General features: G+C 38.0%; 1 protein-coding gene across 1 annotated transcript in view; it reads left to right on the forward strand.

The window, feature by feature from the left end:
• Window positions 1-71: 71 nt before the first annotated feature.
• Window positions 72-24,338, forward strand: part of LOC110081351 (uncharacterized) — a 64,982-nt gene continuing 40,715 nt past the window's right edge. Inside the window, exons 1-16 of the mRNA XM_078378729.1 lie at window positions 72-141; window positions 227-370; window positions 1,081-1,152; window positions 1,772-1,915; window positions 4,569-4,640; window positions 4,729-4,872; window positions 5,286-5,357; window positions 6,196-6,309; window positions 7,649-7,720; window positions 9,415-9,519; window positions 17,311-17,382; window positions 18,460-18,564; window positions 20,692-20,763; window positions 21,012-21,116; window positions 22,124-22,192; window positions 23,459-23,545. Of these exons, the coding sequence (XP_078234855.1) occupies window positions 72-141; window positions 227-370; window positions 1,081-1,152; window positions 1,772-1,915; window positions 4,569-4,640; window positions 4,729-4,872; window positions 5,286-5,357; window positions 6,196-6,309; window positions 7,649-7,720; window positions 9,415-9,519; window positions 17,311-17,382; window positions 18,460-18,564; window positions 20,692-20,763; window positions 21,012-21,116; window positions 22,124-22,192; window positions 23,459-23,545 (1,519 nt within the window). The remainder of the gene's footprint in view (window positions 142-226; window positions 371-1,080; window positions 1,153-1,771; window positions 1,916-4,568; window positions 4,641-4,728; window positions 4,873-5,285; window positions 5,358-6,195; window positions 6,310-7,648; window positions 7,721-9,414; window positions 9,520-17,310; window positions 17,383-18,459; window positions 18,565-20,691; window positions 20,764-21,011; window positions 21,117-22,123; window positions 22,193-23,458; window positions 23,546-24,338) is intronic.

Genomic DNA, 24,338 nt, shown 5'->3' on the forward strand with positions numbered 1-24,338 from the left:
ACGTATCAGTCCTCCCCCGCCCTGCTCAACCTCAACAGAACTTTTGTATCCTGATCCATCCCACAGCCAAAATGGACAATCTGGAAAGGCCACAACTGGGGGAAATGGAATCCTTCCACTGGAAAGACAGTTTCATTCTGGGTGAAACTTTAGTTCCTATGAAATATGCATCTCACGCCATACTGATGCCACATTCGGGGTGTATGTTCGCTCTCTTTCACGGCAGCCCTTCGCTGTGCTATTGAGGCCTTTGGCAGGATCAAGAATGAGAAAGTTGACACTCGAGAACTGGAGACCATTGTGAGTAATCTGGGCATTAATTTGAGCAACCCAGAATTCCAAAAGGCCCTTAAAAACACCTCTGTAGATGGTAAGTACTGCAGTTGTTTTGTTGTTGTTGTTGTTGTTGTTGTTGTTGTTGTTGTTGTTGTTGTTGTTGTTGTTGTTGTTGTTGTTGTTGTTGTTGTTTTTCCTGATTCTCACAGTGCAAATCCTTGCTGGAAATAGTGAGTTAGCTTTATATCTGCTTAGTGTATGATTCCAACAAAGCTATGAGCCACACGATGCTGAACAAACAGCCTAGAGGAGAATGACCAAGAGTTCAGTAGCTAGAGGGGAATTTCTAATTTCCAGGCAGCCAAAGCTAAGCAGCAAGCAAACTCTCTCAGTGCAAACTTTTGAGAAAGAGAGAGATTTGTTTAGCATTTGTTAGATTTGTTTGATTGCAATGGGACCCTTAATTAAGGAAGCCATTAAAGAGTGCCTAAGCCCTGATCCTTGGCTCAGAGTTAGCTGTAATTTAAATAGGTCTCCAAATCAGGCAAAGAATTTAGTTGGATATCACAGTCTCAGTGAAAGTAGCCTTTTCATGTCTCTCATGACAAGAAGAATTGCTCCTCACCTTGACAATTCACATCTTTGCACAATTCACGGAGAAAACTGAATTTTCACAGAATGCAGACAATTGAAATTTCAAACAGCTAAAAACATGAGCAGCTGAAGAAATACATACAAACACTCTCAGTCAATAGAACAGAAATACATACATGAAATAAATGCATGAATACATTCTTTTTTCAGAAGGTGGAAGGGCAAATTTCAAGGAATTCTTGGTCAATGTGATGGACAATGAGCGTTTCTATGAATTATCAGGTGAGTGCGATTTGCTTTGGGCTGGCACTTGAGAGGATCCAGAAGCAAAAACTTGTCAGGTAAGCTAAATATCAAGGGTCAGATCAAATATTCCTAAGATGTCTGGGAAAGAAAGCAAATCAGGAGAGTCATAGCTTTTTTTCTCAGCAGGATGGCAGGGATGTTATGTGTGGATAGCTTGTGAACTGGGACAATTGGGTGTCTCTACCTAGAATTTGAAGGGTCACCCCCTTCCCTACTAATGAGCCATTACTGATATAATAGGACACTTAAGCCTCATTCCATTCCATAAAAATGGTGGAAAGAATTTAGATAGGGATGATGTTAAAGCCTCTCTTACATTCTGAGCAATTCTGCTGTTGATCGCTGGTATAAGAGAGACCTAAATGTCCTCCACTCCAGCAGTGCTATGTAGGATCACTAAGAATGGGAACAATTGCATTTTTAAACATCTCCTTGCAGTCTTCATCTAGATGCACGCAGGTGAATGTTGTGCATAAACTTACTGTAAGTCTCTAATCAGGACAGGACCCAACATCTGGAGGAAAACGCACCAGCTATTGGAAGAAACAAAAATAACTTTGTGCTGTAGAATAACACTGTGCTTTCCTCTTTGCAGCTGTTCATGATGTCTACACCCTTGTCAGCAGAGTGAAAAATGACAAAGTCGAAGTTTCTCACCTGAAGGATGTGCTGGCTGCCATTGGCATCACATTGAACAAGGAGGAAATGAAGGACGTGATGAAGAACATCATGGTGGATGGTAAGAAACCTTGATACATGATGGATTTGAATGGGCAGAAATTCCATGTGAGGTAGGTTCTGTCAAGTCAGTTTGTGTGGCTGAGGCTACAGGTTAGAAAACTGTCCTGTATTTTAAAAAATCCACCCTTTTATTACTAATAGAGAGATTGCACAGCAGTGTGACAGCTAGGCTCGAAAATTTCTATTTCAACTTTTCAATTTACTCACATGCGGCAGCGGTGGGAGGCAATATGGAGGAACTCTGAAAAATGTTATTTCTTATAACCTATCCACCTCTAGGAGGTGTTATGCACAATTCCTCTGCACAGATGAACCTGTTCTTAGGTAAAGGTAAAGGTAAAGGCTCCCCTTGACAATTTTTTGTCTAGTCGTGTTTGACTCTAGGGGGCGGTGCTCATCACCGTTTCCAAGCCATAGAGCCAGCGTTTTGTCCAAAGACAATCTCCTGTGGTCACATGGCCAGTGCGACTTAGACACGGAACGCTGTTACTTTCCCACCAAGGTGGTCCCTATTTATCTACCAGTTCTGCTCCAACGGCGTAATTTCATAGCTCACTTTGCTGCCCCATCCCTTCTTGGTCTGCAGTCAAGGCCCTGATTTAGAGCATGTGAGTAGCCCACCTTTCTTCTTACAAGAAAGGCTCAAGGATGGGCAACCTTGTACTGCCAGATGGATACCATCAGTTATCTGCTCCTACCTGCTCTTGATGCTGCCTCCATTTCTGAGGGTTCTCTTGGTTTGCCTGGAGCAGAGAACGGTGAGCTGTGGAGATAAACCACTCAGGAGTCATTCCTCACTCTAAACCTGCTGCCTCCTCAAGCCAAGTATTTTACAAGGTGGTAATCTCAGGACAGTGTTTATGTTTGAATCGTATGAGTAGTAAAGTCAGCAGTAAGAGCTACCTCTTCTCCTGATATCTAATCCACTTCTAGGGTGGTCCTGCCAAGAAGGTGGTAAGACAGGATCTGAGTGTACAGTATGGAATTTGGAATCCTTGTGCCTGGGATGCTCATAGCAGCTACCCAGATGCAAAAATACTCTGGCATATCTGGATGTCAATATTGTTGACATCCGTGATAAAGACTCTGGATGCCCTTACAAACTATCTATTTCCTGGGTCCTTGGTTCCTGAGACACTAGCATTTCATCGTTCAGGGTGTCAGGACAGGAGGAGTGGAGATCAGGGCCTTAAGCAAAAACTGTTATTGTGAGCCAGGTATATAGGAAGGGAACTGGGCCTAGATAACAAAATTCCAAATCAGGCTAAAGGCAGCTTGCTCATCACTTAGCTTTTCGGCTGCAATTTGACCAGTGCAACTGTCCTCAGAAAGAGGTCATCTATTTCTAGAGAGTAAAATGAATTGATAGTTATTAATAATGATAGTCTACAACTTTTAACCTGGCAACAGCCAAACACTATTAACATGGTAACCTAATGTAATTAAATCCTAATTATTTTAACACCTGATCAAAACTTCAGTAGTTTATAGAGCTTTATTAATTGCAAATACCTTTAGCTGGTCTGTTTTTCCAGGGCTTTAATCAGCAGTGAAAGCATGTAAAGTCTAGGCCACAGCCAGGAGAAGGAGAAAGCATTACGAAAACAGAAACAGGAAAGTGAGGAGTCTTCTGTTTTAAATTCCCAAGCTGCAGCATGAAACTGACCCTATCAAATCAGGGTGGCAAAAACAGAATGAGGCAAGCTAAGAGGAAGTTGGTGACTGAAAGAGAAGAGGGCACTAGAGCTAGCTGGAAGCAGATGAAGAATGAAGCCATGTTAGGCTGGGCAAGCACATCAGGCAAAATCCAAAGAAACAAAACTAAACTAAAGAAAACATGTGGCACTTAAAGACTAACTATTATATTTTACAACAGTACCCTCAAACAACACACGATACCTGTTGCACTATAAATCCCATCATTCCCAGATAGCAGCTGAATTGTGGCATTTATACTCCAAGATGTTTAGAAAATGTCATGTTGGGGAAGCCACCTACTTGACAAAAAGTCAGTATGAAGAATGCTACTGGCCTTCTAAGATTTCTTTTAAAAATAAACTGCATTTCACTTGATTAATTAAAAACTCTACTCACTAATGTTAATCTGAATTCAATGGGGGTTTGGGGCTCTCTAAGTAAAATCCAGTCCTAGAAAAGCACAGATGGGCACCTCCCTTCACACCACATTTTGAGAGTCAGTGTGGTATAGCGGATGGCTATTTAGGAGGCACAGTCAGAATGTCGATCAGCTCAACAAATGCTGAGTATGGGTCCCTTCCCTTGAACACAGTGTAAAACAAACATTTTGAAATATGAAAGGGAAAGATGCCTCCAATCTTAATTTAGAAAAGTAACTTGCCTACAGTATGTTGGAACCTACATTCTAGCAGCGAGTAAGAATCAGGACTAACTCCATAGCAGGTGGAATTTGCTAAATGGGTAGGGATTTGAACCTCATCAGAGACCACCTGCACACATGATAAGATTGTATGGTGCTAGTGGCCCACTGGTTCTCCCCTCCCATAAATTGAAATGTTTTGCCTTGTTTGTATTTATTGATGTGGCCTTGGATGCATCACCAAAGGCTGTAGACCTAAACTATCTTTTGGTGGTTTCTTTGTCATCTGTTTCTGTCTTGTTTTGTATTGCAGAGGATGGAAAGGTGACTCTGAAAGAATTCGTGAATGTGTTGCTTCATACCCAACAATTCTCCACAGCTGTAGGCAAGTTCAAAGCTTGCTATTCTGTCACCTTTATCTCTTGTAAATCTTGCCTTTGGAGGCTTAATTGGGTCACTTCTTGTCTGTGCAGAAATGGGAGGAGCTCTCAAAGCAATGCAAAGCATCAAGCAGGACAAGGTGAACATTGAAGACTTGGACTCCATCATGTACACAATGGGCCTCAATTTATCTCCAAATGAAATCCAGCAGGCATTGAAGTATGTTGTGCAGAATGGTAAGAATTGACCTTAGCCATCTGCGAAATTTCCCCCAAAATTTACAACTTACACCATAATCTCAGAGGAAGAGAGTAAATCTGGCTACTCTGCTTTCCAGTGTTACCAGCTTTACTTAACTACTAGCAGATGAATGAACTAAAGCTTTAGTTGATCAATGAATAAAAGCCCATTTTAATTACAGAGTCAAGTCAGGAAACTTTTACATGTTTAAGTCATTTTGCTTTTGTTACGTCAGCATAAAAGAGAAATGAAAACCAATGTAGTAAATATGGCATTTCCTTCAATGAATCAACTAGCCAATAAAAAGGAAGATGATTAATTAGTTACAACATTAGTTAATTAGTTCAGAGCTCTACATCATTTTGCATGTTCTAATTGGAAATTGATTAACTAATGTATTCCTTTGCAGTGGATGGGACAGTAAGTCTGAGAGACTTCATGTTTGGCGTGACCAAGACTCAGCGCTTTTCCAAAGCTGAAAGTAAGTGAAAATAGAGCTACACCTTGAAAAGTGGGTGACAAAATACAGATAAAAAGGCTAGCAATAATCAAAAGAGATAACATTGGAGTGTCCCAAATGTCTGTCTGGACCCTTCTCATGGAAGAAGAAACATTTCCATGTTATGTGAATTGAAGTGTGTCCAAATGCCTCTGTGTGCATCTTCTCTCCCGCTATTTATAATTCTTTCAGTGGTTCACATGTCCCCCTGCCACCAATTTGTAAGTAATATTTTTCCAAGGACCTGAAGGTCGAAAAGCTTGGAACTCCAAGAATAATTATTCAATGGAAAATCGTATTGTTTCTGCAGTCTTTATAACTCCAAAAATTATAATCACCAGAAGAGTACACTATAGGACTTACAAATGATAATTATTTAGACATTGTAACATAAATAAATTAATTATAACATAAACAAGTTCAGCTGTCAGGAATATTATGATACAGTGAAAGCTAGCTAATTGTTGTAGTGTGACTATAGTAAACTATTATTCAAGCCTTAATTTTAAGAGCACGTTTTCTATACCTCCCTTAATTAATTTTATTTAAACACTTTATACAACGAATTTTTAAACTTTTACAGTATGCAACAGCTGTCCCCTCCTATAGGTGCATCTTTGATGCAAAGAGGATAGAAATAACATGTGTGTTTATTAATGTTTACCCATTATAAGCCTAAATTTTGCTTCTATTTCTACTATACTAGTAAAGTAATGAGTAGAAACTACAAGTTAATTTGAGAAAAGATTTGGCTCCTTGACATGTTTTTCACTGAAAGCCTCAGCTATACAAATTGTGGTCATTATCTCCTCCTCTCTAGTTGCCCAAGGAAATATGGTTCCTATAGCCGATGTAGATTCATGTTTATCCAACATGGGGGTCCACTTAACCCAAGAGCAGCTTCAAGAAGCTTTGAAACATGTGAACATGGATGGTAAGTATGCCTGAGGAAAAAAGTCTTTCTGTTAAAACACGTAATATCTTAATTCCAGAAATCCTAGATTATTATTTTGCTGAAGCAGCCTGTGTCTGCACTTTGCATGCTGGTCATTAAATAATCTCGTTATCTGCTGCTACCTCATCGTCCATTTCTCCATCCTAAAAATGGATGTAACACTGTCTCACCTTATGGCTTTCTGAAGGCCAATAGGGTAACACCAGGTAAAATTCAAAGTCTATATACCTTCAGCCTCCCTTCATGGATATCCTTGGCCAGTTTTTGCAGGTGCTTAAATTGTGTTTCATGCAGCTGGGCCAGGATTGGTTCTGTAGCAGGGACAGTGTCCTTCCTTTTACCCTCTAATGTGACCCTCATTCTGGGTCCATTCTCCTCAGATTCTCATGGATCCTTTGTGGTGAGTCCCTGCAGCAAAGAGTGAAGGTGAATGAAGCCCAATGGAGGACTAGAGCTGCATATAGGGTGTGACCTAGCTCCTCTTTACTCCACTCTGGATTGAAGGATACCAAGATTAATAAATGAAGGGCCCCTGGGTTCTTGCCTGTCTCTAACATATTAATCAATCAGCCAGAGACAGAGAGATCCAATAGATATTTTACTTTCAGCTGAAAATAGGTGCAAACCACACACAAAAAACATGCAGAGAAGAAGCGTGGCCCCAATACAAAAGTATACATATTTATAAGGCATAACACAAAAGCGGGACCAAGGGGGTTGAGAAGAGGTGGAGAAATGGGAGGGGTTTCTATAATTGGTACACATTCCTGCGTGAACCCAGCTTTGAGCAGTAAATCATTCCCCATGTCTACCATCCAGCTTCCCAAGGACAGACTTTTAATTAGACCAGTTAGTTACAAGTAACGGAATGCCAGCGGCCTCTCTCCTTTATGTTTTTATCTAGTAAGCAGAAACTTAATCATGCAGCAAAGCAGTTACAGAAAGGAAAATGGCTGTGGTTAGGCTAAGATATATTTTATATTTTATATGTATTCATCATCATCGGCCCAATCTTCACTCCCACTCCCTTCCTTTTCCCTGCCAACTACCCTCAAGCTCCTTTTATTGTCCTTTTGGTCGGGAAATTTCTTGGGGGAGGGGAGCTTTCCACCTTCCTCGTCTTTTTGCCCCTTCTGGTCTTTCAGTGTTTTGGTACAAGATCTTGATAGGTATTACTGTCATTTCTATTTGGTAGGCTTAAGAACTGGAAAATTATTTCTATCACACAAACATTCCTACCCTAATTGTTTTCTGCATTGCTGATTGCTTGTCAGTTCCATCACTCTCTTTATCTTATGCCAGTATTTTCTTACTGCAGAAAACAGGAAAGTGAATATGACTGAATTGCTGGGAAGTGTGATGAAAACACAGAGACCATCTCGAGCTGATAGTAAGTGGGTTTCATTTGTTGAGTTACAAACTGGTTCAGCTGAGCTGGTAGTATTTGAGAAGAGCATTAATGTCCGGCAGATCTAAAAAGCAGGGACAGGAATTAGATAACAAGGAACAAATTGGCATGAAAAGAAATGTGATAAATGAAGGATAGTATATTTTGTGCATGTCATCACGTTGCAGGAGAGCTGAATGGTGTAATGGAGTCAGGACTCAGCTTCTCAGCAAGCTTTAAACAAGTGTATATAACAGGGTTTCTAACCCCTGTGGCTGTGACATTATGTTTGATGGCCAGCACCTCTTGACAACCTGGAAGCCAGAATGGTGATAGGGAGTGAAGATACTGAAGTCTTATATAGCTCTTTGCACTCCTTTTCTTCAGCAGCCCCCTCCCACAAAGCAGGACAATTAAAATGTACAACAAACCTCACACAGCAACAGAAAATATGTACATTTGCACACACAGTAGTCCACACTTCTTAACATGGAATGTGTATTTAACATATGAATGTCTAGCTTTGTTTATTTATTTGTTTAGCACTGAAGAGACACAGCCCCATGATGCTATACTAATGTTGAGGTGTGAATTAAGTTCAAAGATATCCAGGGCTAAACCAAGTTCTTGCATAAAAGAATAATACTGTCTATCGAATACAATGATGTTAAAATGCATGTAGTGAATAATCAGTACAAAGAAAGCATACACATCCCTTTACAAGGTGTGCCAGATAAGCTCCCAAAATCCAGCTTTGACACTGTGACTTTGAGATGATAGGTTGCCAAGTCCATTGCGAACTGCTTGCCTCAGTCAGAAGGCTGAGAAATAATTAACTAAGGGTATGGTTACGCTAGGGAGAAAACCCATATTTGAAATGAGTTTAGGATGTTTTAAATCCATTTCTTAAAAGGTGCAACAAGTATTAAAAATACTACTGCAGCAGCAATGGTGAGTGGCCAGCACGAGGGTGGGCAGGTGGGTGCAGGACAAATCCCTGGTTCCAATAATTTTAAACCCCTGCATACCCTCTTCAACCAATATGCAGTGGTGCCCCGCATAGCGACGATAATCCGTTCCAGATAAATCATCGCTATCTGGAATCGTCACTATATGGGGCAAAAAAAACCATAGGAACGCGTACAACCCAGCTTAAAAACAGATTAAAAGTTTTTCCCAAGAGGATGCACACCCCAACCCAAATACCATATGACTGTCACATCAAAAAGCCTGATCCATCTCCCAATTTATTTCCATAATGTAACTGTACCCAAACTTGGACTTTATACCTTCTTTTTCATATGGGAGAAGGGAGGAAAGGAAGCTTGTCAAGAGAAGCTGCCTCCTTTTCCCTGGTGCTTTGCAAGCCTCTTTATAGGAAGTTACAATATAACTCTTTATCACCATAATGAGTTAATGCAAGCCTAACAAAATGGAAAGTTTATGGGAGCTGGTACAAGACTACATAATGGTTTCAGCGTGGCTGCCTGCCACTTATACTTAGTGTGGGCTACTCATTAATACATGAAACTATATTTGGCTGCAGCATGGCTACTGTAAGTAATCCATATGCTCCCTTTTGGCAACTACCCTCTAGTAAAAAATCCCATTACAGTAGCCTTAAGTGATTTTATAACCAAGCAGGATATCCAGAAGTCTGGATGTGAATATTTTCTCATTTATCATGTATCTTTTAGTGGGTCAGGTAAATGTCCACGATCTAGATGGTGTTTTGGCCAACATGGGGATTTACCTAACAGATAACGAAGTTCAGCAAGCTTTGGAATATGCAGCTGTAGATGGTGAGTCTTTTAAACACTTGTTCTTATGCTTCTTGATTTTAGAGTATCCCATTGAAGGGAGAGACAACGATTCCTCTTAATGTTCCTTAAGGTGTTCTTTTTCACAGATTCTGGCTGAAGCCCAAACAAAACTTTTATTGTGCAATCACTCATCCTGATTTACTCCAAGGGTCAAATGATACCTTACAGAAAATAGGGAGTCGGAAGACGAAAATCCTTAAATGCCTAGGACATCTGATTGTCATGGAACAATCTTTTTCAGACCTCCTTTGATTTACAAATTAGCTAACTTTTGTTTTGTTGTTGATATTCTGGGTGTAAACATGAGCTTCATTTATAAGTCTTCAAACAGAGGGCTGCCAGAATCACATCTCTGAAGCAAATTTTCTACTGAATTCAGCTGGAACAACTTGTTATTTATTACAAATATAGTTTGGTCCTTGATGTGGTTTACCTCGGTCTGTAATCTTTTTTACATTTTCTTTCAACTTCTTGAAGCTTGTTCTTTCTATTTCATAGGGAAAAACATAAAAGCTGCACAACATTTTTTAATGATAGCACTGAGAGCCCTTTGTCTGGAAGATCACTCAGTTTTTGTAATTATGTAAAATAATAAATAAAATAACACATACAGTACATGCTTTCATTTTTTCAAATAAATAAAGGGAAGTCATTGAGTTTCAGTGAAGAATGGGTAGATACTGTATACCTTGTCCTCATTTCCCCTTGGTCCATGTTTTCCTTCATTGTGATTCTAATGGACCCGACCTGTTTCTTTAGGAAGCTCCTTAGGAAAAGATAAAGGTAACAGCCCTTGCCCTTTGTTTATCCCTAGTCTCTGGTGTTTATAAGAGAGCGTCAGGGAAATATATATATTTAGTACCACTCTCAGACTGCCAAAACTAGTATGCCACGTGTTGACTGGGAGATTTGGGGAGTTATTTCCTAAAAAGTAACTTTCCAAGCTTTGATTCAGGAAACATTGCCTCTGAGCATGGAAGTTCCATTTAGTTATTACAGTCAGCAACTGTCTCTAATCCATATTTTGTCTTCTTTCTCTTTGTTTTCCTCTGAATGCTTCTCTGTTGGATGATAACTGTCATTAATTCGTTTCTTGAGATTTCCTTCTTTAGCAAACTTTTTCCTAAATGACCTTCCTTTTTTTTTTTTTTGATAATTTTTATTTTATACAAAAAAATACACAAAAGAACACATACATAACAAAAATACAAAAAAAATACAAGTAATAGTGCTTATTATAAACTAAATTCTAATGTGCACCCCATACCCACGGGACTCTATTTACTATAATAATTTTTTTCTTACAGATTACCTCTCCAAAATTGTATTGAGTATTCTTTAGAGGCTTTCCCCCTTCCTTTCACTAACACAAATTCCACAAATTTACCCCAAATATCATAGAAATTGTTACATCTTATTTCCCCTCTTTTTATTTTAAGTTCCATAGTCAATTTATCATTTAATGCAATGTCCCATACTTCACAATACCAGTCTTCAATTTTAATATCCTTCTTGTCTTTCCAAAATCTAGCTATTAATATTCTAGCACCTGTCATAAAATTAGTGATTAATTCTTTCGAGTGATGGTCCAGATCTGTATTATCAAAAATTGACAATAAAGCAATTTTGGCATTAAAATCAATATCTTTACCAAATATATCACACATTTCCTTAAAAATCAATTCCCAAAATTTCTTAACCACTTTACATTCCCACCACATATGAAAATACGTACCAATTTCCTCATCACATTTCCAACATGCTTTGGAGTATGTTGGATTTATTATATTCAATTTTACAGGAGTCAAATACCACCTTAGACAGATTTTAAAAAAATTTTCCTTTATTCTTGTTGACATTAATCTTAACACTCTCATCCTCCACATTTTTGTCCAATCCTCTATTTTAATATCTGTTTTTAAATCGTTTTCCCAAATTAATTTTAAACCTTCTATTCCCCATTCTTTTTCCTCTTGTTCCAAAATTATATTATATATTTTACTTACTATTCCTTTCAAAATTGTATCTTGCATATCTTCATGTGATGACAGAAATTGTTCGTACTTAGTAAGTTCTCTACATTTACCATTAGTTTTCAACCAATCCTTTGTCCAGGTGTCTAACTGAATAAGATTATACCATGATAGTTTATTAGATTGCAGTTTAGACATAATCAACTCCTTCGATCTCATGTTACCCATCCAGTCCTTCAATCTTGCAACCCTTTTATTCTTAAATAATTCTACTAAATCCTTTAAATTTATAGGAAAGTTTTCTGTCTCAGTCACTAGTTTTAATGGTGAAGTTAAGGGACAAAACTTCTCTTTATATTTATTCCAAATATTTAACAGGTTTCTTAAAAAGGGGTTTTTAATCTGATTTATTGAACTTCTCTTTAGTATATTAAACAAGTATCCTTCAGCATTTCCATTTATTTCTGAAGATTCCATCTCCCACCAAATTAATTTTTCTTTATTGAATATAATATCTCCAATAACTCTTAATTGATTTGCTATATAATAATTTTTAACATTGGGCATACCTAAACCTCCTTTTTTTTGAGCCTTATACCAATATCTTTTATTTATTCTAGATTTTTTGCCTTGATTACAAAATCCATTAATTAATCCCTGCCAATATTTAAAATCCTCCTCTTCTAATCGTATTGGGAGCATCCTAAATAAAAAAGTGATCTTCGGTAATATTTTCATCTTAATTAAAGTGATTCTCCCAAACCATGATAGTTTCAATTTGGCGTACTCTTGCAATTTATCTTTAATTTCATTTTTTAATTTATTAAAATTTTTCTCTTTTAATTTTTGAGTTGTTCTAATTATGTTTATACCTAAATATTTGATAAGATTACACATTTTAACGCTATATTTATTCACAAACATGTCTTGCTCCTGTATATTATAGTTAAACATCATCATTTGTGATTTTTGCCAATTAATCCTTAAACCTGTTATTTCCCCAAATTTTTCTAAATGGTTTTTAATGTTTTCCATACTCTCTAATGGATTTTTAATAGTCAGTAAGGAATCATCAGCAAACAAATTAATTTTAATCATTTCATTTTTACCTGTTCCTTTAATTAATTTATCATTTCTTATTGCGTTAGCTAATAATTCTATAATCATGCAAAACAATATTGGTGAAAGTGGGCAGCCTTGTCTAGTACCTCGGCCTAGAAAGATCTTTTCCGTTATACCATCGTTAACTATTATTTCTGAAGTATTATCTAAGTATAATTGATCTATAACACCTCTAAACTTTTTACCAAATCCCCAACCTCTTATAAGAAGTTTTAGTGTTGACCATTCAACACAATCAAAGGCTTTAAATATATCCAATGATAAAATCATTGCTTTTATTTTTTCTTTTTCTATTTCATGTATAATATTTAATACTCGTCTAGTTAAATTGTCCATTTGTCTACCCTTAATGAAACCACATTGGTCTTCTTTAATATAATTTGCTATAAATCTATTTAATCTATTTGCCAATATAGCGGTAAAAATCTTAGCATCTTGGTTTATTAAAGATATAGGTCTATAAGATCCTGGATCTGTTTGATCCTTATTGGGTTTTAGAATGAGAATCGTTAATGAATGTTTCCATGAAGCTGGTATTGTCTCTCCTTCCATTATCTTATTATAAATCATTTTTAGCTTAGGTATCAAAATGGTGCTAAAGTGTTTATAATATTCTGGACCCAATCCGTCAGGACCTGGTGTTTTACCATTTTTTAATTTATTTATGACTTCAGCAATCTCTTGTTCATTGATCTCTTCTTCTAATATTCTTTTATCATTTTCCGATAATTTAGTTTTTAAATTATCGTTTATATATTTTTCTATACATTCTTTCTTTATGTTATTTCCTTTGTATAGTTTCTGAAAAAATTCATGAAAAATCTTCAATTTTTCTTTCATTATATTACAATTTTTACCTGTTTGATCTTTAATTATCCCTATTGAATTTTTTGCTCTTTTATTTTTACACATTTTAGCTAACAATTTTGAGTTTTTGTTATTAAATTCAAAAAAATGTCTCTTTAAATACATCAGATCTCTTTGAACTTTCTCTATTTCTATATTATCTAATTCCTTTCTCTTAGCCTGAATTTCTATTAATATTCTTCTATCTCTTTCTGTAAAAAATCTATTTTCTAAGTTTTTCAAATCTTCTTCTAGTTTTTTCACATGTCCCTCCTTAATTTTTTTTAATTTACACGATTCTCTTATCGTTATTCCTCTTGTGATTGCTTTCATGGTGTCCCACAACAGGCCTGGGTTAGCACCTCCTGTTTCATTTATTGTCCATAATTCTAGCCATTCCTTCTTTATCTTTTCTATTATTTCTGGATGCTGCAGAATATTATTATCAATTCTCCATCTTTTGGAGTCTTTATAATCTTTCTTTATTTCAATCTCTATTAACATCAATGCATGATCTGTTATTTTAATAGGGTTTATTTCAGTATCAACAATCTTAGAAATTAAATCCTGAGATGTAAATATATAATCTATTCTAGAGTAAGTATTGTGCACAACTGAAAAATAAGTATATCTTTTTTCATCACCTTTCATTTCTCTCCAAATATCCTTCAAATGGTTATTTTTTATCTTTTTACTTAATATTGTGTTTCTATGATAAATATCATTCCGACTGTATGCAGTTTTGTCTTTTATCTTATCCATAACCATATTGAAATCTCCTGCCATAATAACATAACCTTTCTTTACCTTTTCCATTTCTTTAAAAACCAAATCATAAAATTCACCTTGTTTATTATTAGGTGTGTACATATTTACCAAAGTATATTCTTCCAACCCCATTTTACCTTGCATTATTATAAATCTACCATTACAATCTTTTACTACCTTTTCTACTTTAAATTCGCAGTTTTTGAAAATTATAATTGCTACACCCCTAGATTTAGAAGTTCCAAAGTTTTTTTCATAAATGTCGATATTGTTCATCTTTAACTCATTGACTCCTTTTTCTGATTGATGAGTCTCTTGTAGAAAGACAATATCCAGCTTGTTTTTCCTCAACAATGCTTCTATTCTTCTTCTTTTCACTGTTGATCCGAGGCCTTTAACGTTTAAAGTTGCAAGTCTTATTTTTCTACCCATATGTGTTCAAAAGTTTTCTTTCCAATAGGTCCCGTGTGTAACCTTACCTCCCACCAACCTACCAAACATAAACTAAAACATAAAACAGACAAAACAACACCCCATAATTGATCTTCACCAATTTTGTGAACATATACATTTGTATCCTCTCCACCATGGTCCCATGCCATGACCACTGGCATGAGCAAAAGGTGGGGGGGAGACGCCACCATCGTCCGGCGGAACCATGACCGGAGCCTTGCCTCTGATCTTTTCATTTAACTTTTGCATTTCTACTTAATGTTTAATACTACAATAGTAACAAAATAAGAATAAGAATAAGAATACCCTTCTCCTTCCCCCCTTCCCCTTACTGGAATCCTTTAAAGAGTTTATATTTAGTTTTTAGTAATTTTAATTTTGTTACCCCTTTTACTATCTAAATTTAGTGTGTTTAGTATAATTAGAACAAGAGTAAAATAAATGGTATTATTCTATAAAGCTAATTTAAAAAAAAACAACAAAAAAGAACCTCAAAAATTAGAAGAGGGGAAAGAGGGGAGGAGAGAAACATATATATGTATATATATATGCACACACATACATATATATAAGAAAGATTTTGTTAGGAGAAAGATAAAGGAAAAAAAATAAAAGATATATAGAATAAAATAAAATAATAAAAAAATATAAGAAAAAACTGGTCCATCTTCTTCCTTCTGGTTCAGCCTTCTAGTTCTTTGCTTGTGGTTGGAATTAACTCCTGACTTTCTCCTTCATAAATGTTCCAATCTTTCAGCAGTTGTAAACCTTGCTCGCAGGAGTGGATTTTAAACAAAATCTTGTCTTTCCAGATTTTCAAAAAAATTGGGTAGCCCCATTGATATCTGATGTTATTTTTCCTCAGAATTGCTGTAACTGGCTGCATAGATCCTCGCCATTTCACAGTCTCTTTACAAAAATCCTGGAAAATCTGAATTTTTCTGTCCCTATAAACCAGCTGGTCTTGTTTTTGTTTGATTGCTTTTAAAAATTGATCTTTCTTTGTATGATTCAAAAACTTCACAACCACTGGTCTAATACCGAGACTACTTGGATTTCCCAGGAAATATGCCTTTTCTATATCTGTTTCAATCAGATGCTGTGTGCCCATTATAGAGTTTATCCAAGCCATTATCTCCTTTCTGAGATCTCGGCCCTGTTGCACTTGGAAGTTCATTATTTTAATATTAGACCTTCTGAGGTTATCATCCATAAATATGAGCTTTTTATTGGTTTCAGAAATTTGCTGAGCCATGGACACAATTTCTTCTTTATTTCCTTGAACTGTATCACCAAGGTCCCTAATTTTGCTCTTCATGTCCTTTAACTCCTGTGACACCCCTGAAATTTGGTCTTGAAGCTTAGTAATGCTTCTTTCGATGGACTTAGATCTTTGCTCTGTTTTGTCAAAGCCTTCAGACATTTTACAAGACAGATCTTTTATAAGCCTTGTAACCTCGTCCATCCTATCGTCTTCAGTTGGTTGTGTCGTCAATCTTTCCAAACTGCGATCTGAGGGGGTTTTGGCAGTTTTATCCCTCCTCCTTGACATAGAGAGTTCTAATTAAAAATAATTATTGTTGTTTCAGGCTTTTCGTTAGGAGCAGGGCAGCTGGAAAACGCCAGTAGCTAATCGGCCATGAAAGTGAAAGTAGTTCATAACTTTAAAAAAACATAGTCCTTAAGGCTTTTAATCAGCGATATGCCTTCCTTATCCTTCTCTCCAAGGATTTATGATAAAAAAAACATTCTTCTAAAGAAAGAAATGCATTTTAATAGCTTTTTACCTTGCTAGGCGATACGGAGGGTTCGCTCCTAGCTGGTCATCCCCCCGAGCGGAAGTGACGTCTCCTTCTAAATGACCTTCCTATGTGTTTTCCTTGTTTGGACATTCATTGCCACTTTACTTTCAGATAAGATTGCCAATTGCTTTAAAAAAAATCCCTTTGTCAGCTTGCTCTTTTGACCTGCAGCTGAAGATTTTCCATTATTCAGTGGTGGTCTGTGGTTTATCTTCTCCTTGCACCACCCCCAGCATGTCATAATAATAAAAAAAAATCCATGCGCTATCAAGGAAAATCGGACTCATGGTGATCCTTTTCAGAGTCTTCTAGGTAGAGAATACTCAGAAGGGGTTTACCATTCCTTTCTTCTGGGGGCACCTGGGGACTGTGCAGCTTGCCGAAGACCACACAGGCTGACTCTTCATGGATGCAGAGTGGGGAACTGAACCCCCAGTCTCTGGCTTTGCAGCTAGATACCTAACTCACTGAGCTATTCAGCCAGCCGAACTTATGTCATACCATTTCCAAAACAAAACGTACAAACATACTGTATATTAGTCTAACACTGTTCTACTTTTTCGTTGTTTTGCATTCTGGGCCCTCCCTATTCCTAAAATGAAGTCTTAAGCTTTTTATTTAATGTGCATTTATTTTATATCACATTGTCTGCATGCAGATGGCTATCTTGCATATCTGAAGCGTCATATGCCACCTTCACATTCCATGCAGCTTCTAGTGTGCCCCTTTCTGGCTAAAACGACAGCAGTGGCAGGTCTCAGTCTTTCTCCTTTGACTTGCACCTCTTTCCTCTTCTTGTCTTCCAGAGGATGGTAAAGTCAACCTAAATGACTTTGTGAAGGGGGTGAAGACTGTACCACTTATAGCAGGGGCAGAAGGTAAGTCTCAGCTGTGGTGTTGTAATGCTGACAGGCTGAGTAGTACAGAGTTCTGCTGTTCAGTCTCAGGAATTTTGTTATGTCTTAGGTAGGGCACCCAGGAAAGCAGTAAAATCTCAGAGGTAAGAGAGGAATGGAATGATGGGGCAAACTTGTACGGCTTGAGGACTTTTGCTATTCATTTGTACCGGGCTCAACTCCTGAGACATGACAAGGCCTGGCTCCTTCCTTTGATGCCTCAGCTAATACTTTACTCTGCTTCCTGGCCTCTTGTTCCAGTAGGCTTCACTTCTCCCACAATCGGCAAGAGATGTTGCAAGCGTCCTGTGAGAAGGGTTTGAACATGCAAGTGCCTCTGTGAGCAGCTGAACAGGACTTTGCCCCACATTGTAAATGGAACTATAGTGCACTGAAAACCAGACTACACAATATGATAGAGAGTGCAACTCTCCCTCACAAATGGAGTGGGGTGTGGGATGTGGGTCAGGAGCCCTGGCAGAAAGGGTTCACTGTGATTTTACTGAAGGGACAGAAAGGTACTTTGTATGCTATATTTGTGCTTACATGCATATATTTCCATGGGAAAATGACACTCCCCCCATGCCATTGCCCCAATCTGGATTATACCTCCTACCCAGTGGCTTTTTGTTCCCAGAGTGTGGAGGGGCAGAGGCAGTTTTTAACTTCCCAAGATCATTCTGTTCCTCTATGGAGGGGCAAAGGGAGGAAGCAGAGTTTATTTTAAAAGGCTCTTAGGGTAGCACTGATGCACTGTACCTTTCGGGGGGGGGGGAAGAATGCTTCTTCTTGGAAGGAGGAGAAGATAGGAGAGGGCAAGGAAGGGGATTTATTGTTGTTTCCTTCCCCACCCCACCCCAGGAGACAAACAAAAGAGAGTCATTTGAGGTGCAAATGCCATGTGGATGCAAGAAACACACCAAATGGCATACCAGACCTCTACATGAGCCTATTTAGTTCACTCCAAGTGAGCCATCTAGCCAATTTGACAGTTTTGGCCCAAAAAAAGGGAACAAATATCCATAACATGTCATAATGATTTCTGCTAATTGATTTAAGGGGAAATAATTCATATTGGTGACTTGAGTTCCACTCTGGCGAAGATGGGCATCGACTTAACAGAAGATGAAATGCAGGAGGCTTTGGAATATGTCCCTCTTAATGGTGAGTTGCCAAGGAAGCTTATGATGCAATTGAATTTCCAACATGCTTGTAGGAAGGAAAAACACACAGAGACATTTGTGTGGCCATTTTAACGTGACATTTATTCTGCCATTTTCCAAAATCAGCTGTTTGTTTTTTGTATCTAGAGAAATATATGAGTTTCAAATACTGATTAATATTGGCAAGCTCGATTGGTGAGCTTCTTGCTGTCTTATTAAGCTTTTATCGCTTTTATAAGCAATAGCTAAAGTAACAATGCTGGCTGGATAGCTCAGTGGTTTAGGAGGGGTTGGGAATTTGGCTTTCCACTGTGCCTCCAGCAAGTAGAGATCTAAAATTTCTTGAAATTTTGAAGCCATATAAAACAGCTTTGGAGGGGGGATGGAAAAACCCTGTTCCCCCCCCCCAGTTTTTCCATTTTCCCCCAAGGCCTTCCCATCTCTAGACATCTCTACCTGTGAGTAAAGCTAGCCTATGTGGCCTTGGGCAAGCTGCACAGTCCCAGGATGCCCCCCCACCCCCCGAAGAAGAGGATGGTAAATCATTTGTGAATGTTCTCTACCTGGGAAACTCTGAAAAGGATTGGCATAGGTCAGAAATGACTTGATGGCACATTATTATAATTTTAAGGTAACAGTATAGTCCACTGGTTCTTAACCTTGGGTTACTCAGGAGTTTTGGACTGCAACTCCCAGAAGCCTTCACCACCAACTGTGCTGGCTGGGGTTTCTGGGAGTTGCAGTTCAAAAACATCCGAGTAACAAAGGTTAAGAACCACTAGTATAGTCTCAGGATTAGGAACTGTGAAACTGTCCTGTGATTCTGGAAAAGGGCTGCTACACTAAATTCATAGATGTCCCTTCTCTTTGTTGACAAACAGGGTCCTCTAGCAGCTAGAACAGTGAGGTGCTTCCCCTTAGCTCCCAGACCAGCTCCACTTGGTTAGTAGGAAGCAGGTTTCTGGGATTGATTAGATCTAAGAACGTTTGAAATTAACTTCAGCAGCTTGTTTCATTTGTGAGACAGGAGGGCACCTTTAGGCAGGGACTCAAGATTGTGTTTGGTTGTTCCCTGTACCCAAACCTTGAAGAAAGTTCCCAAGGACAGAAAGTCTTTCTCGTTCTGGAGAACCTTCAAATGCATAGCTTCTCTCCATCTTTCCATCTCAGCTAGAAAACAGCCAGTTTTGAAGTAAAGGAGGCTATTATTTATCTCCATATCTTCCTTGCCTTCAAAAGTGAGAGAGGGAAAGGAACTGCTACATGGTGAATTATCACTCACAACTTTCACCTACAACTTGTTTCATTCTGCAGTGCCTTATAATGGCAGATGCCATTTTGAAATTTGTGGAAAAAGCAAGTGACAATGATCACACTCTTCAGTCGCCGTTTGGAAGTTGGCGCTCTGCTTCTGGTTCACTAATTTTTCCAATCTCTTCAGCAGCCACAAGATGGCACCCAATAACAAAATATACAAATATTTAAAAAATGACTGAAGACAACAGAGAACAAGCAGGAAAGAAGAAGCAAAACATAGTAATATAGGCAGCAAAAAATAATACAGGAAGCACAGTATAGAAACAAGTGCATACAAAACCAAAACCAAAACAACAAAATAGCTTCTCAATTTCTAGTAGCATTAAAAAGAGCCAAACTGTATGTTAGAGATAGTCATTAGAAGCTGAAACCATTTATTGTTCAGAGATATAAGTTAGGCAGCTGGGTGGATAGCTCAGTGAGTTAGGTATTGAGCTGTAGAGCCACAGGTTGGGTGTTTAATTCCTCACTGTGTCTCCCAGGAGTAGAGGCAGCCTATGTAGCCTTGAGCAAGTTGCACAATCCAAGATGTCCTCAAAATAAGAAAATGGTAAGCCATTTCTCAATATTCTCTACCTAGAAAACTCTCGGAAGGGTCACCATACATCAGAATTGGCAATACACAATTAATTAATTAATTAATAATTAATAATTTAGGCAGACCTTTGTGAAACTATAAGGTTTCTGTTTTTACAGTGGCTAGATGAACAGAGGTTTGCATTCATTATCTACAGATAACAGACTGTTCATCAGATTCCCTTTCTTTTCCTTCCTTCCTTCCTTCCTTCCCTTCCTTCCTTCCTTTTTGCAGTTGATGGCAACGTGAACTTGAAGGATGTATTACAGAGTGTTATGCTTATGCAGCGACCTTCCAAGCATGAAAGTGAGTTGAAGCAAGGGCTCATAAATGGGTTTGCATAAAGAAATGTGAAGTAACATAGAGAGTATGCCATGAAAGATGCCTTGCCAGGTGTTTTGTTAGGTAAAGTGTACCCCATCATTTTCTCTGGGCACAGGGATCTGGACCAAAGCAGAAGTTACCAACAACTGATTTGCTAAGCTCTCAAACGATGTAGACAGGACCTACATTTACCATGCCAGACCATATGGGTTCTTTCCCTCTGTTCGCAGGAGACAGGGTTAGTACTCACAATTTGGATGGCATCTTGACCAGCGCAGGCATCCATCTCACAGACGATATACTCCAGGAAGCGTTAAAAAATACCCCAGTTGACGGTGAGTATTTGCTTTGATAAAGCAGTTCTTGGAAGCTTTTGAGATCATTTGCCAGCTTAGACCATCTAGCATTCAGTACTGAATGAACATGGCTAGCCCCATCGCTAAATTCCACAGCCTTAAGGTTATAGATTCTGTGATATGGGCAGTATATGCAGAGTCTGAAAATGTGCTTTTTTATATTTCTCCTTGCATTATCCAGCTTATATAATGATGGACGTGTTTCAGTTTCCGTTATGTCCTTTATACAAGTATTTAAAGGCAGAAGAATTAATGATGGAAAGGAAGTGCTGGGAGGGCGGACTGGAATATTGAATAACATTTTCCCCAGAGTCAGATTCTCATGGCAATGACATTTTTTTAACAACAAAGAAGTTCGAAAAATGACAAAGAAAGTAAACTATCTAATAGTTGAACTAATCTTGCTTAATTACACATGTGGCGGGTAAACATAGTAACATCTGGCCACTTTGAACTGGCAATTAACAAGTCACCAGTGGGATTTTTGGAGGCACATGCACCCATTGTCCTGGCATTGCCCAGATACAACTTGCTAGTTGCCAATAGAACTGACTGGCTGTTAATGCTGTTTGCCTTTTGCATGTGTAACAAAGTAACAAGATTTCAGTCTTTTTTAATAATAATAATAATAATAATAATAATAATAATAATAATAATAATAATAATAATAATAATAATAATAATAATAATAATAATAATAATAATAATAATAATAATAATAATAGAATCCAGAACAGAGTAAAGTGTTTATGGTAGATGGATGTTTAGTTTGCTCAAAATCAGCCTTCTCCAAGGCGATACCTTCTGATTGTGATTGCTTATGCTAACAGGGCATGATGAAAGCTGTAGTCTGAAATCTTTGAAGGACACAAAGTTAGGAAAATATCCTCTGCTTCCATCTTTTGGTCTGCATTCCTTTTTGTATTTCTCATGGAAGATTTTTTTTCTCTCCTCCTTGCTCAGAAGTCTTTTTCTCTCTCCTCTAGCTGAAGGAAAGGTGAATTTGGGAGAATTCATGAAATGGGTGAGAGCAGTTCAGCTGCTTCCTCAATCCTGCAAGTTAAATTAATTAACTGATTGAGAATATGCTGTGAGAGAAGTGTTACAGTGACAACAGGAAAATGCATGTCTGGGTTTGCTTTTGAGCCACATATACCTTGGAATCAGAACCCTGAGGATATACAAATGCTGATGAGTATGGTCAGGGTTTGGAGGAACTGCATGTTCACACAAAACTTTTTCAAAATCATTAAAAATTGAGGTTTTGTATCCGCTAATCATGCAAGCAAAATGTGCAGCGACCATTACTTTATTTTTCTGTGACATTTAGACGCCTTTTATTCTAATTTCTTGCTGACAAATGGGAACATTATTGATATATATTGATATATATATTGATATAAATAGAGCAGGCAATATATATATTGATATACTGATATATATATTGATATATTGATATATATATTGCCTGCTCTATTTTTCTACCAACTCCCATCTTTCCATCACTTTATATCTTTTGCTTTTCTATCAAAAATGAAATCACAAGCAGAATGATCACACAATATATTTTGATGACACACGTAAACATCCTCCATTTGGAAGCATCTCTATCAATTTTTCCCTACAAGCGCCATGCTCCACCTTTTTTCCCCTAATAAAGGAAAGAAAAACTTCCCAGGAAAGGTCTGAGTTGTTGTGCAACAGTTTTGAAATAGAAATTTCCCATTCAGCCTCTTCCAATTACACCTGCATTTTTTTTACATAGGACCCAAGCTGGGTCTGCTGCTGCCATGTGTAATTTGACCTCAACATTATATCAAAAGTGGTGACATATAAAGCTATCCGGTTGCAAATTAGCAGATATCTTCAAGGTTAATTAGTGTAAATGAGTACAGATGCTGTGAGATCAGAAGATTGCTATTTTGGGGTTTTTTGCCTTTACCGTACAACAGTTGAGATAGTGCACTTTAGCAGATTTGCCAAGGCAGTTGAAGAGATCCATGAGTCACCACCTTGTGAGCTGAGAGTCTCAAAGCCAAAATACATTCTGGGGAATAAAATCCCTACTGGTTTGTTCTCAGGTGTGAGAAAGAGAAAATGCAAAATTTCTCAACAAGATCATGTCAGTTTTGCTGAGAGTTTTCATGTACTCTAGATCTTTTTCCCCCCTTTTCATCAGCCCCCATGTGTGTAGTGTTCGGACTGAACTTAATTTAAAGAACTAGCCAGAGATTCGTTTTAGCATTCTGCAGGACCTCGTGTCCCTCCACCATCTTGGCTGCTCTGTCTAACTGGTTTCATTTTGTCCTTCTTTCTTGCAGCTGATGGGAAAATGAAGCTGGACAACCTGAAGGATGAGATAACTGTTGAGACGGCCCCCCACATAATTGTGGATGGATGGAGTAAAGGTGGAATTAAATCAATCTGTGGAAAAGTGGGGGGTGGGGGGCAGAAGGAGAATTCCATCCAAAGAAAATCTCCTTTTCAGATGTTCCTATTTGGCAGGTGTGCCCATGGGACTCATGGGACTCGTTGTCAAGTCGGACTTAAGTTGAACCAGTGCTTCAACTCAGACTTGACTCAGAGTTTGGGTTTTTTTTAATGACTCAGACTCCCTTTTTTCTGGGGGGAAAACTTGTTTTTAATAGAGACTCAGACTTGGAGTTCGAAACTCGGGACTTGGTACCAAAGACTCAGATTTGGGCTCAGACCTAAAGACTTTCCGACATCCCTGGCCCATACAAACACATGCATGCAGAGAAAAATATATCAACAATGGTATAACGATGGCATATAGCCTGCTGTTTCTGCCTCTTGGGGTTGTGTTTCATTTAACTCATTGGTCCCCAACCTTGGGTCTCCAGATGTTCTTGGACTACAACTCCCAAAAGTCTTCACCACCACCTCTGCTGGCCAGGATTTCTGGGAGTTGAAGTCCAAGAACATCTGGAGGCCCAAGGTTGGGGACCACTGATTTAACTAATCTGTAACTGCTGATGAGTAGACATTTTATATTAGGGAGTGTCTGCTAAAACAATGGCAATCCACACCTGCCACTTACTCTATAAGACACACGGCAACTTTGAAAGGGCAAAGGGGCTTCCTAATCTTTTGTAGTGTTCCTCTTTGCTACTGTTTTTGAAAGTGAAGGCGATGGTTTAAATAAATGTGTAGGGAGTTACAGGATGGAAGGTATGAGTT

This window comes from Pogona vitticeps, chromosome 6, assembly GCF_051106095.1.
Source record: "Pogona vitticeps strain Pit_001003342236 chromosome 6, PviZW2.1, whole genome shotgun sequence".
NCBI classification, from domain to species: domain Eukaryota; kingdom Metazoa; phylum Chordata; class Lepidosauria; order Squamata; family Agamidae; genus Pogona; species Pogona vitticeps.